This window comes from Coenobita brevimanus, chromosome 107, assembly GCF_032717465.1.
Source record: "Coenobita brevimanus isolate Jiangsu-jjx chromosome 107, ASM3271746v2, whole genome shotgun sequence".
NCBI classification, from domain to species: domain Eukaryota; kingdom Metazoa; phylum Arthropoda; class Malacostraca; order Decapoda; family Coenobitidae; genus Coenobita; species Coenobita brevimanus.
The window spans coordinates 13,105,367-13,125,214 of NC_137060.1; the positions used below are offsets into that span (position 1 = coordinate 13,105,367).

General features: G+C 39.1%; 1 protein-coding gene across 4 annotated transcripts in view; it reads left to right on the forward strand.

The window, feature by feature from the left end:
- The first annotated feature begins 9,155 nt into the window (after window positions 1-9,155).
- Window positions 9,156-19,848, forward strand: part of LOC145416658 (paralithocin 2-like) — a 57,168-nt gene continuing 46,475 nt past the window's right edge. For 2 of the 4 annotated variants that reach the window (XM_080285592.1, XM_080285591.1), the window contains exons 1-2: window positions 9,156-9,234; window positions 11,637-11,757. In XM_080285592.1, coding sequence (XP_080141718.1) covers window positions 9,170-9,234; window positions 11,637-11,757 — 186 coding nt within the window. In that variant the 5' untranslated portion in view covers window positions 9,156-9,169. Of the gene's footprint in view, window positions 9,235-11,636; window positions 11,758-12,294; window positions 12,305-14,056; window positions 14,131-19,848 lie in introns of those variants that run through there. The other 2 variants (XM_080285593.1, XM_080285594.1) reach the window with 2 other exon arrangements.

Consider the following 19,848-nt stretch of genomic DNA (forward strand, 5'->3'; position numbering starts at 1 on the left):
TCTTTCTACATATAAGTCTCTCTTCCGCCTTTCAACTTCTTCCACGTCCCTATTTCTCATCCATTCATTGTATGCTTTCTTCTTTTGTGCCACAGCCTGTCTCACCTCTTCATTCCACCAGGCTGTTCCTTCCACCTCCCTCCGTCTTCTCTTCATCCCACATATCACATTACATGCTGCACATATTTCTTCTGTGAATATCCTGCACACACCTTCCACGTCCCCCATCTGGTCCAATTCATATTTGTCCAATTGTTCCTCCACTTCTCTCTTATACTCTGCCTTTTTCTCATCCTCTTGTAACCTTTCCACTCTCCTTACAAATACTCCTTCTTCCCGTCCTTCCCTTCTTCTATTTCTCCATCTTATTTGGATCTTGATTCTGGCCACCACCAAGTAGTGGTCAGAAAGTCCACCCCAACCTCTATAAGCTCTTGCATCCATTACACATCTTAGCATCCTTTCATCCACACACACATAATTAACCATTGCCTTCCTTTCATTCAGTTCACCACCCACCCTTCTCATCACTCGCCATGTATACCTATGGATCATTTTGTGCCTGAACAGGGTATTGGCTACCACCAACCCTCTCCCAGCACAAATGTCCACTAACGCACTGCCATTCTCATCTATCTCAGCAGGCACACCCCACTCACCAACTATTCCCTCCACCTTCACATTCCCTACTTTACCATTCATATCACCGATCAAAAACAGTCTCTCATTCCTTCCAAACTTTTCCATGCACACTTCCACATTTGTCCAGACCTCTTCTCTCACTCTGCTTGCACGAACTTGCGTTGGCGCATACACACACACAATCGCCCACATTTGTATTCCAACTCTCAATCTTACCCACACAATCCTTGACCCAACTGATCCATACTGTGTGATGCTCTTCTTCCATCTAATGATGATGATGATATATATATACACATATATATATATATATATATATTATATATATATATATATATATATATATATACGGGTGACGGGGAATATAATATACATGGACAGTGACTAGGAATTCAAGCTGTTTTCTTACAAACTCACGTTCTTAAGGAATCTAATTTTATTCCAGTACCATAATTTGTTGACTTGCGCAATTGAAATCTAGGTGGCAATTAGGGTGTGTGTGTTTACGACTGCTGATTAAAGGCCGATAAGGTCAACGTAACTGACGCCTGATGATCGATAATATTTAGTTTTAAACACTTTCCTCCTGTGTTTCTCGGAATTAAAAAAAAAAAAAAAAAACGAATAATGTATTTAATATGGTCTACTGGAAAGCAAGATAACGTCCTGAATGTTTTAATTACTATAAATAAACAAAGATTACGTACTTGCCGTGACGAATAAATGCTGATATACAGTAGGTGATAAGTGGTGGCTAACCAGGCTCCAGCAAGGCCCGGTCTCCTCTAATCAGGGGAGAGAATCAACAACAACAGTGGTGGCGACAATCTTCCTCTCACTTGATGTAATGCTGCCTACTTCTTCCTAAACATTTATCATTCGTTTTTTGAAGCTGCTCTCGTCTCTTCCTGTTTCTCCTGTCTTTCATGTCTCTTCCTATTGCTCCTTATTCCATTTCACGTGCCTTTGCATTGAGTGACAAGTATAATGGTTTCCTGTAAGTCAGGACACCACATACAGCGCTGAGTGGTAACATATAACCAACCCAAGAAGAGCATGAAAGAAAATTTATGTACCAAGATCAGGTGTGTCAAGAAATTCCATATTCATTATATACTTTATACAACGTATGGCCTTGAGCACTACAGTCCGCCTAAGAATGTTTTCCTATATTATCCCCTCAAACGGCTGGAAACCCCTCAGATTTCCGTGATCATGAGATTCAGACAGTTTTCTCAAGGGCATGACAGGCGCCCTAGTATCACGGCGGCATATCATCACAGCGTCCTAATATACCTTTCCATCACTTTGGATACTTGTGTCACTTCAGGGAGAGTGGTGTGTATGTATATATATATATATATATATATATATATATATATATATATATATATATATATATATATATATATATATAGATAGATAGATAGATAGATAGATAGATAGATAGCCAGACGCCACCCCTTCCTGGTTATGGCCTCTGGCTATAGATAGACAGTGTACTAGGAACATACCTCTTCATGTAAAAGGAAGGTTAACTGCAAAGAAAGAAATTATAAACTTTATAACTCCGCAACAATGCGCTCTTGAGTGACTTCATCGTTCTTTTTCACTTCTTGGTAAACATTTCTTTTATTGTCATTCTCTGTTTTTTCACTCCTCTCACTTAGTTTTTACGTGCATATTGCATATAAGGGTTGATCTGCATCGTCAATTTCCATACAGTAACGGCCTGTCATTTTTATTATTGATGTCAAACGATTGAATTCACACCAGGGGTGCTCATAGGGATGGGACTGTTGAACATTAGGTGAGATGGGTGGTAGACGAAGAAGAAGAGCTTCAAACCAAGAAAATTATAATCTTGCATTACTTCTTTGATTTTTCCTGGAATGATTATTACTTACTCTTTTTTTATTTTATGGGTCTGACTCTGGGCATAGGCTTCGCAGCCTGCTCCCGAGGCCCAGTAGTCCTCCAACATACCATACACCTCTACATGTCACCATGGGCGACAGCCAACGGTGTGTGTCTTGCGCATTACGGAAGTTATTCTCTAGGGGATGGAAACATACATTATTTTCTCATATCCATTGACTAATGAAAAAAATACCCTGGTTTAATCTCGCTTGTTCTAATTCTGTCCACAAGGACAGGGCCCACAAATGTACTGGAGCCAACCCACTCTTAAATCTCATCCTTTATGTTTCTGCCCGGAAGCGTGCTAAGTCTGTTCTTCGTTATGCTAAAAATAATTTCATTCGTACTAAATAGTCTGGACTTTCCAACTTGAGTTCTTCCCGCCCCTTCTGGCACCTTGCCAAAACGCTGTCTAACAGATTTACCTCATCATCCTTCTCTTCCCTATTCCACACCCATGGCTCTGTAGCTATTTCTTCTACTGATAAAGCAGACCTCATTGCTCAGACTTTCTCCTCGAATTCCAAAGCGATGATTCTGGAGTTGTTCCTCTATCACTTTCCCCCTTTGACTTCCTCATGGCTGACATTAAAATGTCCTCAATTGATGTATTGTCTGCCATCACCGGCATTAATACTAATAAGGCATATGGGCCTGATGGGGTCCCTCCTGTTGTCCTCAAGAACTCTACACTCTGCCTAGGTTAACTCTGCCTCCTTTGTCTGCCAACTTCCACCTTTACATCTTACTGGAAGCCTGCTCTTATTCAACATATACCAAAGAAGGGTGACCATTCCCATTCATCTAAGTCTCGTCAAATTGCCTAAACATTCTATGTTTCAGGAGTTTTTCCGTTTATTCTTAACCAAAAAGCATCTTTCCAATCACAATCTCTTTTCTGAACGTCAGTATGGGTTCCGCCAGGGACGCTCCACTGGTGATCTTCTGACAAACCTTTTAGACTCCTGGTCATCCTCCTTTCGATACTTAGGCGAAAGCTTTGCCATTGCACTTGACATTTGAAAGTCTTTCGATCAAATCTGGCACAAGTTTTTAATTTCCAAATTGCGCTCTTACACTTTCAGTCTTTCTATTGTTGCCTTCATGTCTAGCTTCCTTTCTGGTCGTTGTATAGCTGCTGGTGTAGACGGCCACCGTTGTTCTCCTAGAACTATCAGTAGTGGTGTTCATCAGGGCTTCATCAATGACCTAAGCTGTACATCTAACCCTATCTGATGACTAAACCCTTCACCTTTGCATTTGCTTCCCGCAGCATCCATCTCTGAAGTTACTTCAACAAACAAGGGGTCAGGCTATGGCATACCTAATGTTTGACGTGGCTCATATCTCTGATTGGGATAAAAATAAGTCTTGTTATGTTTAATGCATCAAACACTCAGTTCTTACATCTATCACCGAAAAAATCACAAGAGTACCCTCTAGATTTTTACAATATCCAGCTCAATCCTGCATCATTTTAAAACATTCTTGGGGTTTCACTCTTTCGGGATTTATCTTAGGAAGAACATATTTCCTCGACTGTAAAATTGCTTCCAATAGATTAGGTGTGCTAAGCCGAGTCTGTGCCTTCTTTACCCCTGCAAAATTGTTGACTTTATACATGGGCTGTATTCGTCCCTGTGTATCGTACAAATCTCATGTGGGGAGCCTCACCACATAAAGCTCTTCTCAACAAGGTGGAGTCAAAGACTTTTCGTCTCATTAGCTCTCCTCCTCTTAGTGGCTTCCTTCAACCTCTGTCTCTTTGCCGCACCGTTGGATCATCTCTTTTCTGTCACTAGTTCAATGATCACTGCTACTCTGAAATGTCTACTTACATCCCTCTATCACTACAGCGGGCGTGTAGCATCTGTCTAGCAACAAACTCTCATCTCTTTTCAGTCCAGCTGTCTAGAGCAAGAGTTAACCATTACTCTCAATCCTATGTGTGCAACAGGTCAACTCTGGAAGTATCTCCCCCTGTCCGTATATCCTACTTCCTATGATCTCCAGTCTTTCAAATGCAGTGTGTTCAGAAATCGAAAAATGAGCGGATCTTTAATTTGGCTTCCTCTTATCCTGTTGTTTTTTCTTACAGAGAATAATTTGCAGGCTCCTGGCCTTTGCTTATATATATATATATATATATATATATATATATATATATATATATATATATATATATATATATATATATATATATATATATGTGTGTGTGCGTGTGTGTGTGTGTGTGTGTGTGTGTTACGCATCATAACATCTACAAAGATCAGCATAATGACACGTTTTTGAAGCAGTTTTGTTTACTGTCTTGTGAAAACTAAAACTAACATTCCATAAACCACCTAATAGCCTACAGCTGGTATGAGCAAGGAGTCGTTGATCGTCCCCAGTCTGTCTGGTTGAACAAACATATCAACCGCAAGCAAGAAAGTAACCGCCTCCCCCCCAGGACTGTCCCGCGCAGCGGACCGATATTCTCTTGCGTTTTACAGCTTTGTGCTGTAGCAAAGTGCTGAGAAATGTGTTGATGTTTGGTTCCTTGATGGACGCAGCACTTGCCGGGCACCACATCAGGCTCCACATCATCCCGTTTTCTTGCTATATGGTTATCAACCAGCGCTGTAAATGGCTTCCTAGGTTACAGGAAACCACTAGGCTTGTCACTCATTGTAGAGCCACCTGGAGTGGAAAGAGGAGTAATAAAGGGGATGAAACGGAGAAATAGGAGGCGGACAGACTCAGAAATGAAATGATAAAGGTGAGGGAAGAAGTAGGCAGCGCTACGCCATGTGAGTGGATGGTGGTCACAGCCTACTACCTGTGCGAAGAGTAGCACTATTGTACTTTGGAGACCTCTCTCTCTCTCTCTCTCTGTTGCATATTGTTTCTTTTTATATCCTTCATAAATCTATCCATGCATGTCTCTCATAAGGCATTTCTCACTCAATCCTACATAAATCTATCCCTGCATGTCTCACAGAAGGCATTTCTGTCATCTTGGCTAAACAGTTCTACCTAAATTACTTCTGTCCCTCAAGCATTGTTCAGTTTTATTCCTAAACGATAAATGTTGAGTCCAGTTACAACACCTGTGATCGATCTGGAAATAAAGGATCATCATTTTTAATTTCTTCAGAAGGATGACAACTTTATTTTGTTTTTTCTTCCTCCAGAGGATATTACGAAGCCTCAAACAAACAAACAAAAAAATGCAGTAAACTGTGTATATATCCCTCGTAATGAAACTAGAAACCATCGCCATGAAGTAAAATCTGTGTCACACCCATCTTTACTTGATAAATTTCTTGCAATCATTAAGTACGACCCCTACATTGTGGCTGACAATTTAAATACTTTACTCTGAATAACAAACGATATATTCGCTACGGAAGAATTGCCATATTAATGAGTTTAAAAGAATCTGCGTTTGTTCTTAATTTTACAGTTACTTCCTGCACAGTAATATTCCTTTAAAATATGTACAGTATGTTGAGGGTGAGTGTGTGTGTTCTACTTGTATTAAAATAATATATATACAATCATAAGACCTTGGGATTTCCTGCGGTGCAGCAGACAGGTACCGGTATATAGAGAGGGGTGTGCGAGACTGTCATCAGTGTGGAAGAAACAACGGGGAGGTGCGTGTTGCTGTCTTATACTCCAGGTATTTATTGACCTAGATGTTTTCTCGAGAGAAATATTTAAGGAAATTTTTATAAACTATAGGCAAATGTTAACGACAAAGATAGCACCCAGAGTACATAATTTTCTCAAGGTACAACACGCATATGTCGATTTACAAATCCATTTCCACTTCTACTCTATATGTGAAGCGAGTGGGGTAAAGAGATAATGCCCAAAGCTATCGTGGCCAACCTAGGAAGTGGACTCAGGATTTTTCAGATGCGGGCCATGTGTATGCTAGTACACCACCACCACCCCTTCGCACCCGATATATATATATATATATATATATATATATATATATATATATATATATATATATATATATATATATATATATATATATATATATATAAAGAAACGACGGTGATTTGAAAGATTGATAATAATCTGGGCCACCAACTAATAAATCCAAGGTTTGATTTCCGGGTGAATCACAAGGTCTTTGAACGAAATGATATTTTTGTTTACAGTGGAAAGAACAACCGATTATTTTCTTTCTATCTTTTTTCGTTTAATTTCCTGACAAATCACGATACCTTCGGATTATATCTTATTTAGCCTACTTTGCTCCTTTCATAAAACTAATAACAGGGAACTGAACGCGAAATGACGGTTGAGTGTCATGCTCACGATGGATTCCTTGGGTCGTATTCTTGTAAGGGCAGAAGTCTCAGTAGCACTTCTCACACAGTCTGGCAGTATTCATTTCGTATGTTACTTGTGCAAACTATATCCACATGAGAATGACATAAATCAGAAGAGTTTGTTCTCTCGTTACATCTAATGCCGTTAGTTTTATTTTACAGTATTCTTATTACCACCGTTGTTTTACAGATTTGAAGAGACTACGAAACTGGAAGGGTTTGATATAACGATTAAAATTTCATATTCAAAAATAAAAATCTTTCACAGCAAAACTGAAAAGAAAAAGACGTCACCGTGGTCAAAGATTGTAAGTGCAATGTTCATTCGTACTTCCGTTCATTCACTGTAATTGGGGACGTTTTCGTCCTTTTGAAGGTTACTTCACTTAGGTTGATGACTGAATAAGACTATTATGGCACCATATCCTTTCCATAATACATATTCCTGACTAGCACCATATTCTAGTAGTAATCTCTTATTACAGCGCAGAATTCAAGATGGAGAGAGGGCAGTTTTACATATAGTTACGATGAGTTGAGTATAATTGTTCAAAAAAAAAAAAAAAAAAAAAAAAAAAGGAATGCCTTTGAGTATCTGGGACCCACAGAACGAGTTTCCACACTGTCTAGCACGTTTGAACCTTGCTGGTGCTGTTGTAACATCTGTTTAAATTTGGATGCAGTTTTAAGACTTTATATTGGAGTTAATGACGCAGTTGTCCCTTAGTTCGGGTTGTGCTAATATTTAACAAGATCAGAACATCTCCTTTGTCACACCATTTTTCTTATTTTATTGTTCACTGTTCTTCACTGCATTTGTTTTCCTCCCTTCTACCTGCCTAACTGCTTTTCATCCTACATACCTTGTCAACTCTCCATTCCCTTCTTCCTCGCTGTTTTCTTGTATCCTTGTCTTCGCTCCTATCAAAGTTTTACTTTTGTCAGCTAGGGGAATTGTTGATCTATCGTGCACTGATTCAGATATATGTACTTTTTTCTTCCCTCCCTTTCTGCCTGTTTAGCTTATTTGCCTTCGGTCTGGCTAAACTTACATTATAATACATTCCTTTTTTCTTTTTTTTTTAATTCACCTTGTACTTCTTGGATCTCATCTTCCTCTTCATACACCCTTCTTTCTTTCAAGCTCAGTTTCCTTCCATCCTGCTGAACCTACCTTCCTAATTTACTTCTATCAATCCTAGGCACTTTTTTCCCCACTCATTCTTCTTTTACCTCTGCCTCCCTTCCCCCCTCCTAACTCTGTGCTTGCCGATCCTTCATTCCGTCCAGAGTGTTTTCCTCTTTCTTTTTTTCCTTGTATTTTAACCTCCTCCCATCCTTGTACATGTCTGTCCTACCACCCAATTTGTCTGCGTAGCCTACTTACCCTCCTGGTTAATTATTTGGCTCCAATCCCCGTTATCTTCATTCTCAACCACCTCTCACCTTTGCTTCTTTAGTTCACTTAATTCTTGTTTGTCCCACTTTTTTTTTAGCTACCTCCATCCTGCCTGTCTAGCCTTCCATTCATATTTCTTGCCTATGATCCATTCCTTCCAGTCTGCCAACCTAGCACTTACCTTTCCTTTTCTTCCTGCCTACCGAAACGGTTTACCTTTTTGTCTGCCTTCCATCATCCTGCTTGCCTGTTTTCCCTACTGCCTTCTTTCTTTCACACTTGCCTAGTTTTCTTCCCTCCTGCTTGACAGCCTATCCTAATTTCCCATTCCTTGATGCCACCATAGTCTACCGTCCAAATCTTATCCCCTTCTCCATCAAACATCTTCCGAAAGCTGAATAACATTGTTTGCAGCGAATACAAAATGAAATGGACAATGCTCTATGGAATGGCTCAAGCTTATCTTTATGCTGCCGTCTTTTTATCCTTGCCACCTTAATATCGTTACATTTAATTTTGGAAAATTTCTGACCGTGGAGAGGTTCAAAACAATCATCATTAATCACTTCAGCCGGAGGATCATTTCGATATTACTTTTATTTCTACCGGACAGATTTATTAAGTTTGTATGAGTTCCAGATGTAGGGAACAGGGTTATTAAAGGATTTGCTTAACACTTCCAGTTCGAAAAGTTCAACATTATTAAACAGAATCGTGTGGTGATTAAAAAAGAAAATAATAATAATAATGAATGTTTCAAGTTCTTCCGCTAAGAAGGAATCCAGCAAAGTGTGAGCAAAATATCTTTAAAATATCACGTTACTAATGTGTTTAAGTGACAGTATTTTGTGTTTCAGACTGTGTTGCAGTGACAATGGTTGGGGCTCGCTTTGTGCTGGTGTTGTTAGTGGTGGCGGTGGCTGTACCTCCTCTGACAGCGTGAGTATCTCTCTCTCTCTCTCTCTCTCTCTCTCTCTCTCTCTTTGATTTGTTGTTCTCTTGTAATACACTAAAGGCTCTGGAACACACTGCATGTCTCAGTGTGTGTGTGTGTGTGTGTGTGTGTGTGTGTGTGTGTGTGTGTGTGTGTGTGTGAAAATCATAACTCAAACGTTTTGGTCCAGTTTAAATCCAACTTGGTGGAAGGATTGATGGTTAGATGAGAGGTTGACCTCTTTGTTTTGTTTAAGGTACAAGTCAAGGTCACAGTGAATAATCATCTTAAAAGTTGTGATCCATTACTACTGAGAGGGTTGAGGGGAAGGCAAGGCTTTGGAGACTTAACTGGATTTTAGAACCATCAGGCAGAGGGCAAGGTCAAAGGCTTGACGCTATAGCTCAACCTGTTCTCATTCGATTGGAAATGATTTTCTAAACGGTACTTCAAAAGTCATTTATACACGATAACATCAACTTCAGCAGTTTTCGTCCGATGTAGACCAAACTTAGTGGTGTGACTGTGGACTGAGAAAGGATACAATGGAACAAAAGTATCTTGAGGCCCAATACTAATCGTCCGACAAGACATGGTGGCTGAAGTACTAGCTACCCACAAAACAATTTTGAAGAAAAGTAGTAAAACTAAGGAATTCAATCACTGAGTATCACAAAAAAGCCAATCCATAATAAAAAATATATGGCAGCCAGCATTCGGCCATCTTTGATCAAATTCTCGTCAAAAGCAATAGGCTTCTGGACATCCACATAGTTGGTATTTCCTGAAGGTTTACGAAATTTCATGGACAACTTTTCGAGATATATTACCAACACACACACACACACACACACACACACACACACACACACACATCGACAAAAACTCTATCGCCTCTATATCGCCTCAGTGGGCAATAATAATTCTATTTTGAGATTACTCGGTGAAGCGTCAGTGTCGTTGCTCAAAGTCAAATATTTGTCCTATAGGCCAGTTATATCACTTGGATGTTGTATGCTCCTTTTTATATACATCTCTTTGTCTCTGTCTCTGTCTGTCTGTCTGTCTCTCTCTCTCTCTCAGCTTAACTGAGAATGTAACCATAATCATCATCATCATCAACGGCTTGAGTCAGTCCTCTACAGGACAAATACTTTTTTCATCTTTTCCAGTAACCTGCTGTGTGTAAGGTTCTTCCAATTGGATTATTTTCATTAACATAGTTGAAATTTTCGCTTATATGCTCTTCTCTGGATCCTATTCACACCATTAATTATTAGAAAATAAGATTATGTCACTGTGATGATGATGATGATGGTGTTGATGCTGATGATGATGATCATGAAGACGGCAATGATGAATGAAATTGTGGTGGTGGTGTTCATGATGGTAATAAGAAAGTGTACAATTGGTTTTATAAACCTTCATATGTCCTGCAATCAACTGACTTATGCAAAAATTAGTGAGGAATTAGACAATGATGATCATGATGATGATGGACGGAAATTAATTTTTTATTGGTGTACAGTATATCTGTGTATCGACGCAAAATGTTGATCAGTATTTATAACCATCCATTCATCTCTCTCTCTCTCTCTCTCTCTCTCTCTCTCTCTCTCTCTCTCTCTCTCTCTTTCTTTCAAGGTAGATGGATAGATAGGCAGAATCAGATAGGTAGATAAATACATGGACAAACACGGATAGGTATATTTGTCTACTTATCTATATTTATCTATCTATTTATCTCTATCTATTTATCTACCTATCTGCCTGTCTATAATTTTATCTGTATGTATATCTATGCGTTTAGCCTATATATCTGCCCATTTGTCTTTCTAGCCTATGTTATAGGTTTAAGGACAGGCTCCATTGTACACTATGTAACTTTATGATGATGGCTGAGGTAATAACGACATTACTATCTTTGGGCAAGATTTGGGGGGCTGCAGCAGCTGATTCTGCTGATGGGGATGGTGAGGACTATGATGATAATGATAAACGCTATGATTATGCATATGAACACATTTTGCAAACTCATTGTTAGTGATATATACTGTACAGCACTGTGTTACCTACAAAACAATGAAAAGTCCTTCAAACTATCTTTGCTATGTACACATATCCTGAAGAAAGACGAAAATATTTTGTAAAAACGGAAACATATGTTACATATATACTGCCTTTAAAAGTTCCATTTATCATCGAAAAAAGATGAAAACAATCTTGCAAAAAAGTGTAACTCTCACAGACTCTTTTTCTTTCAGTGAGCAGTATCCAAAACGGTAAAAATAAACAGTCAAAATCCTACAGCATCTTATAGCCTCTCCCTTTCTTCCAGTGAACGTATTTGTAAAGGTAAAAACAAAATTACAAAAATTATATCTCACCGCCTCTCTCCTTTATCCAGTGGGCAATACAAACCTGGATGTAAGCGTCCACTGAACTGTGCCCTCGTCCTCTGCGCTATACCTCGCTGCCCAGTTCCCGTGTACACCCCGCCCTGCCAGTGCTGCCCCATCTGCCCCAAGGTAAGAAGAAGCCGCTGAGAAAGACTGCGAAGATAACCGATAAACTGATTGAAGAATGGGGAGAGGAAGCGCAAGAACAAGATGTAACGATAAAGGGAGCGTGTGATATGGGTGGAATAATGAAGATATGTTTATGGAAGAGGTGGAATAGTGAATGGAGTGTTTATGGACCAGGTGGCATCATGAAAGGAGTAATTATGGAAGAGGTGGAATGATGGAAAATGTATGGAGGAGGTGAAATGGCGAAGGGAATGTGTGTAGAAGAGGTGGATTGCTCAAATGAATGTGAATGGAAGGGATGTTTGAAAACATTTATAACTCTACTAGCAGGATTTGCTGCACAGTTGCTCTAACTCTTCCCACCCCATTAGTATGTTAGAGGAAGTAAATTAGGATGATGATGATGATGATGATAATGATGATGAATATTAAGATGACAATCATAGTGACCTTTGTAGTTTTTGTAGTTTCAGTTCTCTTTCATCCCAGTACTAATACTTTCTCTTTTATCCCTCTCTCCCACGGACCTACCTACAGCGTCCTTATGGTACGTATGATCTAACAGTACCTTGTGCATGAGTGGGTTATATGGCAACATACTTGGTAACTGGGAAATACTACGCTTTGTTAATCACATAACCTAAAGAACTAGAGTGTAATGTACCTGTTCTATTTAGATTTTAATTTTAAAACACCAGTATATAACTCTTCAGTACAGTATTTGAGATTCACAGTAAGTTAAAATTTTTACTGCGCATTAGAAAACCTGACAGTCTTCACACTGCCACGGCTCAGTTTTTTTTTTTTTTTTTTTTTTTTTTTATACTGCCACAACGCATACTGCCGGAATTCACGTTGCCACAACTCACACCACGGCACCTCACAATGCCACACTTCACACATAATCCACACTGCAGCACCTCTCACTCCCACCCCACACTGCCACACCTGAGAATAGTTTACCTCATTCTCCCACACCTAACGCTGTTAAAGCCAACACTGTCATACTTCATGCTGCTCCATTTCATACTCTCAACCTTCACACTACCACACTTCACAAACACGTCACTGTAATGCCTCACAATGTCATACCACACACTGCCAAACCACATGCTGTACTGTCAAACCGAACACTGCTGTGCCTCACACTGCAGCACCTCACACTGGCCACATCCCAAAATGCCCGCATCCCACAGTACCCAGAGATCACACTACGCACATCCCATACTGCTGCAGCCCTTCCTGCCCACACTATACACTGTCCGCACACTCCACAGCGACACACTGTCGAACCTCACAATGCCACAAACCATATTACTACGTCTTAGTCATACCCCCGCCCCCCCAATCTTGCTTTATCAAACCTCATACTGTCACCCTTTACTGCCAAATCTCACACTTCCGCACATCACACTGCCATACATAAAACTATTTCACTCCCTATACATGTCTTACACCGCCACACGTCACATTACCACACTTCACACTGTCTGCCTCAGTCTGCCTCCCCTCACTTTATCATACAGTCACACCTCATGCTCCCACAATAAATAATGTTACATCTTATACATAACTTGCACTACCACACTTCGCACTGTTTGCTCTGCTGTGATTAACACACACACACACACACACACACACACACACACCTAACATAGCCACATCTTACACAAACATAGCAAACCCATACCTCACACTGCCACACCGAACACACTCTTAACATTCCCATACTTCATACTGCCACACCTGTCACACACTTAACTCCCTCTACTTCACACTGCCACACCTAACACCAACTTAACACCCCATACTTCACACTACCACACATAACACACACATTTAATACTCCTGTGCTCCACATTGCCACACCTAACACAAGCTTCATACCCCTCATGTATCACACTCCCACACCTAACACAGACTTAACACTTCCGTACTTTACACCGGCACATGTAACATACACATAACACTTTCATTGATGTTGAAGTAATTAAGTTCTGAGTCAATAGTATAACCTCTAACTTTCACCCATCACTTAGAATCAGGATCTTCCATAACAATGCTCTTCTTCCATTAACTCATTTGTCTGAGTACGCCATTTTCATTTTTTACTTCCAACTATAAGCCTTTTTCTTTTTTTTCTAACTTTCAGCATAGTGAAGGAAGTTCGAAGTGAACGGATTCATATAACTCTCTCTTTAGGTCAGTAAATCATCATAAAACAGCAAGATATATAAAATAAATGACGTCTTATGGTCAAAGGTGCATAATGAACCACAACGTGATGACTCACTTGCAGGTCATCGTAGGCGCAGGATGGCTGAACTTCCTGAACACTGAGGTAGGATGACAGAGAACAGAAATGGCGGAGTCTAACAGACACGGAGTGAAGAGCAAACCTTATATTCTTGTCAATAAACAGTGGACAGTTTTAAATGTTTAATTTTCCCTTTGGATAGATATGGAGTACGTTATTCTTGCTGTTGTATTCTCGGTTATTGTTGTTGTGTCCTTTGGTGAAGTTGGATACTACCACAACGGAGTGATTGAATCCGGCCACTTCCACCGGGCAGTCCATGGATCTTTGGTGCATGTAACAATGAGGCATTGCTTTGTGTTTTAACTGAGAAGGATGAAGCGTGTGTAGGATTCATGGGCAGAAAAAGCTAAGTACATCAGATAACAAATCTATAAGCAGACTGCCAAATGATAATGGATCACAAATCCACTGATTTATCACTCAAACCCTCAATGTATTTACAGCCTCACCCAACCCCTAAACCCCCAACTAGATCAAGAAGTATTTAGGTAACCTACAAACGATTGGAGCTATACAAGCACATTCTCAAGCCTAGTCGAACGTTTTGGGGTTTATGAACAGTACAGTCGACAGGCTGTTAGTGGTTATCTCTGAACGTATTATGTATTATGGCGGAATGAAGAAGGCCGAAAACAAGTCTGAACCTTAAACTGCAGGAGAAAGGGTGGCTTGGAGAGGCGGATGAGACTGATGATGAGTTACGACATAAAAGCTTGGAATGGTGATAAGTGGTGACAAAGAGATTTGGAGTCGAGGTATGTAGTAGAGAGAAAGGCCTAGGATAGTTATTTATAGTCAATGACTGGCGATGAACTGTGATAGCGAGGATTGGAGTGGCTGGGGAGAGTGGTGATGAGTTTTGATGGCTCTTATTGGTTGCACGGTAACTTATCAATTATTCTTATGCATTTGAGTACACTTAAATAAAACTTATGGTCTATTCATAAATATACACTTACAGTGTATTACATTTCCTTTTCTTTTATATATATATATATATATATATATATATATATATATATAGATATATATATATATATATATTCTCTCTCTCTCTCTCTCTCTCTCTCTCTCTCTCTCTTTATAGTATTATATATATAAACGTGAATATCGATAGGTCAAATTCTACCAATTACCTGTATGAACGAAATATATAACGATACTATTCCATCGACATCAGGGCAAGATGCAATATCCTGGATTTAATTTCCAGAAGGAAAATTTTTGTGAAACGTAAATGCGTAACCAGACCGTCGCAATCAAATAAAAATAAAGATATTCATGAATATGATATATATCCTTCATTACGAGGGAATGGTCAGAGAAGTAAAATATAGTATAACCTACACTGTTTCACTTTTAGCTCTTCGATTAAGGTGACAAATTTTAGTATGATTTTGCCATTACTTGGCAACCTTTTGTTGTTGTTGTTATTGTTGTGCTACCCCAGTTTGTCGGATCGAGCCGACTTATAAGCCGCAGGCAAGCAAAAGCTCTTACAAGGTCGTGTATCGGTACACGGCTAGCACTAAATATCGTGCCACCGCTAGCACCAGTAGATGTGTTCTGCTGTATAGTATAACTAGACCACCGTGTTGGATCGACGACACTGTCTGTAGTACACGTCAGCTACTCGCCGTCACTGCCCGACAATTCCCACCAAAGGTCCTCTGCCACGAGAAGGTGGAAGCTGGTCTGTTATTAAGTGGTAGCGTAAGGTGACAGAAATGAGCAGATTAAATCTCTCTTTATTGGGTACAGAATAATATAACTGCGACCCGAGAGATATGTAAGAGCGATACACCCTCCCTTTAAAATGTAAAACGGGTTCTGACGCTGTACGCTCACCGTGCCGACTAGGGCGCGGTGCTGAGGTCAGCTAAAAAGTGAGGTGCCGTGCATTTATATATACTCTGGGCCTATGCAAAAAGTAGATATAAATGACAACTCTACTAGCACATTATACACCTCTATTAAATGGTATTAAGTACATTCACATATACCAACATAATAAATGGTTCCCCAGGACTTTACACTTACGCACTATTCATATATCTTTTCACTTCTCCTAACCTTCTTTTTATAATTGAAACAGGGTGGCACTTGTGGTCTGCCATCCACCTTCTTCTATACCACAGCTAACAGCGAAATGATATTTGGTTGTTCATCATTCACACTTCATTACACACTGTTAATTATGACTAAACAGCTTTAAAAATTATTATGTACAATGTGTGATACTACAACTTCATATGGAAAAAGATGTTGACACCAGAACAGTCGTCCCATACATTGAAGCGAGGTTACCAAGCATCTGACACCACCTCGCCACAGCGAGAAGCAGGTATTAGTGTAGAGGTTAATTCCTGAGAGGATGCCACGTTTGCGTCTCTCCATCCAGGTAACAGAGCACCATAGTAGGCTTCATGTCACCCCGTTATTTGGCAATATGGTTACCATCGTATGTAGTAAACGGTTTCCTGGTTTACATGAAACCATTTAACTTGTCACTCGGTGAAGAGCAAACTCAAGTGGAAAGAAGGGTAATAGTGATAGAATGGACAGACACAAAAAAAGAACAATAGACATGAAGGAAGAATTAGGCGGCACACATCAAGTGTGTGGATGGAGGTCGCCTCCACCTACGACCAACTTAACATTATTCAGTTAAAAATATTCCTCAGAATGAATGGGTTATAAATAAATTTCAAATATCCTTCACTACAGCATTATGAAATAATGATTGTAGGTAAGAATGAGCTGAAAATCCTCGCTAGTTTTTCTTCTTTATTCTTGACTAGATGTAACAGTTGTGCCCTGAATGACGCCCTGGTTTGAACTGGTAGAGAGCCGGGCGCGCTCCCAGGTCTAGCTTTCAAAAGATGCTACATAATCAAAACCCAAGCAGTGGCGAGACCAAATTCAGCAAAATCAGTCACGTAGCCCTTCTCACAGCTACACATACTTACACATAGCTACATAATACAAAAATTAACCTTTACATAAGAATAAACAAAGTTAACAATTTATACACTGCCCTGTTATTAAGAAATCATTAGTAACAATTTCCTCGGGGTAACTAAAGCTCTGTCTCCAGACACAATGGGAAAATATATAGATAAGAGTCTAGTCCATACGTTCCTAATCATTGATGAATACGATGGATATTATAAAATAAGAAAAGTATGGGTTTCAGTGTAAATAGCTGGATTAAATAGTTCGTTTATGTACGATAAGACAAAATAATAATTATAAAACAAACACATGGTCATGGTAAAAATAGAATAAAATAAGAGTTATAGATAGTATGAGCAAAGTACAAATCATTGGTAACAATTTATCAGTGCTTATAGAGACCATAGGGGAAGTAAGCAATACACACACACACACACACACAAACACACACACACACACACACATATATATATATATATATATATATATATATATATATATATATATATATATATATATATGAAAGTAATAATGGTAGTAAGAAACTTGCAGGTATGATATACATAGGATGACGTTGTCCAAAATGAAGTGAAATTAGCAGTATTATGCATATATGGCTATGTACTGTGTTCTCAACATCAGTGTCCTCAAAGCACATCATGACCTCATAAGTGAGGTTCGTCCCGTAGGATCTTCATGCTGATACATGTGCTAGTAATGCACAAGAGAATTACACACAGTTGGTTACATGGGAACCTTCAGGAGTTGTAACAGTAATCATAATCCCAAAAGAGTGTTCAATCTGTCTGTTAGGTGTCTTCACAATTTCACACAAGGTAGCCTGTACAACATATTTCGTTTCCTTTTATGAAATGCATTGTAGAATGTACGTAAAATGAGTTGTAGCCTTATCCGGACACATGTTCTTTCTGTTATATCATTTTACCATAGATCATTGCATCAGATAATTTTTCTTGTCCTACATAATATTAAATGTTATTTGTATTATCATGCCAACATTTTGTTTTCACCTGGCATCATTTTCTGTTGTTCAGTATTAGATTACAATTTCTTTTCACTTCATATATAAACATTAATTATACTCTTTACGAGAAGTATCAACGTCCTTTGGTGGTTGTACTAATCTTATAGCAACTCAAAATGCAAGTACTGTAATCATATGCACTTTTGACTAATTCGTCAATGAAACTACACTGATATTAATAATAATTTCATATGTATGAAAGCAACTAGGATAATGAATACAGGTAGTGAAGGAAGTTACAGTCATAACACAGTTTCAGTGATTAGAAAGAATTAAATGTAACAACCTTTGGTAATGCTGACAAGATTACATGGGTGTAAGGTAATTCATGATATACATAACAGTGGGTTATACAACAGAACTGGGTGAGAGTACCAGTTTAGGAACTGAACGACACAGCTAGGTGACCCAGCAATCATCAGAGACAATACATTGGGCGGTAAAACCGTGCACTGTTTTACCGCCACTGTTTTTTTTTTTTTTTTTTGCCACCACTGTGTTTGGTGTTGAGGACTTCGTAACGTCTGCTATTGGCAATGAGTTCGATGACAGCTCAGTGCCACAGGATGGCTCACCATGATCAAACAGTAATGAGTACAGTTCATCATTAAGGAAATCAGAGAAGTCAGTAACTGGATCAGGCAGATCAGAGGAGGATGGATCATTAGGAGGGATCGTAACTGTATCTACTAGTGACTGAGAAGAGTGGTCGGTGATGCTTGGCACAAACAAACCTTGAATAGTGGCTCCCCCTTTCGCCGGTAACACATTGATATTTTCATCTACCATTGTTTGAACACCGATTAAAACATCGACAGGACAGCTAATCCAGGGTGTAACATAGAAATCAGAAATGAATGGGTCTGCCGAGTCATATAAAGATATTCTAAGCTGGGTTTTGCCTTTAATGTCTAAATATGATCCATCCACCGTGCATAGATTTCGGGCTGGGGGCTCAAGGAAGCTAACACGTTTCGATCTGTTACACTAAATTCTTTCTAACGCCGCTTAAAATAGTAAGTTGACGACAGAACCTGTATCCACAAAAAGTGAGATATCCACCTGACCGCAATTTCCACGCACAACATGCCTTCAGTCGTCTAATAAACGAACAGTACTGAAGGCAACTCATTGTTTTTGTAACTGCTATGTTGGAAGTTTTTGAACGTGGTGCTATTCTTCCCCCGAAAACTGTTTTGCTAAGTAATGGCAGTCAGTAATAGTGTGACGTACTGTATGTGTTACACAGGTCATTACCGGACCGTGAATGTAAACGCCATCGCCGGTCATAATGTCTGTTATATTAATGGCCAGGCTGCGAAGTACGGAACTGTCTGTTTTCATGAAATTGTCTCTGCCTGCGATAACAACCTCACTGACGATTTTTTTTTTTTTTTTTTTTACCTATCTATCATTGGGACCGAAACCCCTGGTGATTAAGGCCATATATATATGTATATACATATACACATAGATACATATATATATATATATATATATATATATATATATATATATATATATATATATATATATATATATATATATGTGTGTGGGTGTGTGTGTGTGTGTGTGTGTGTGTATGTATATACATATATATACAAAGATATATATATATATACATATATATACACACACACAACCATGCATATACACAAACACACTTTCATGGACACGTACAATTATCAGCATAAATTCGCTGCAAGTCTACTCGTGTGATGTGAGTCCTTTTGTCCTGCAACAGTGTAAGAGTACTAGTTGCCACGTAGCC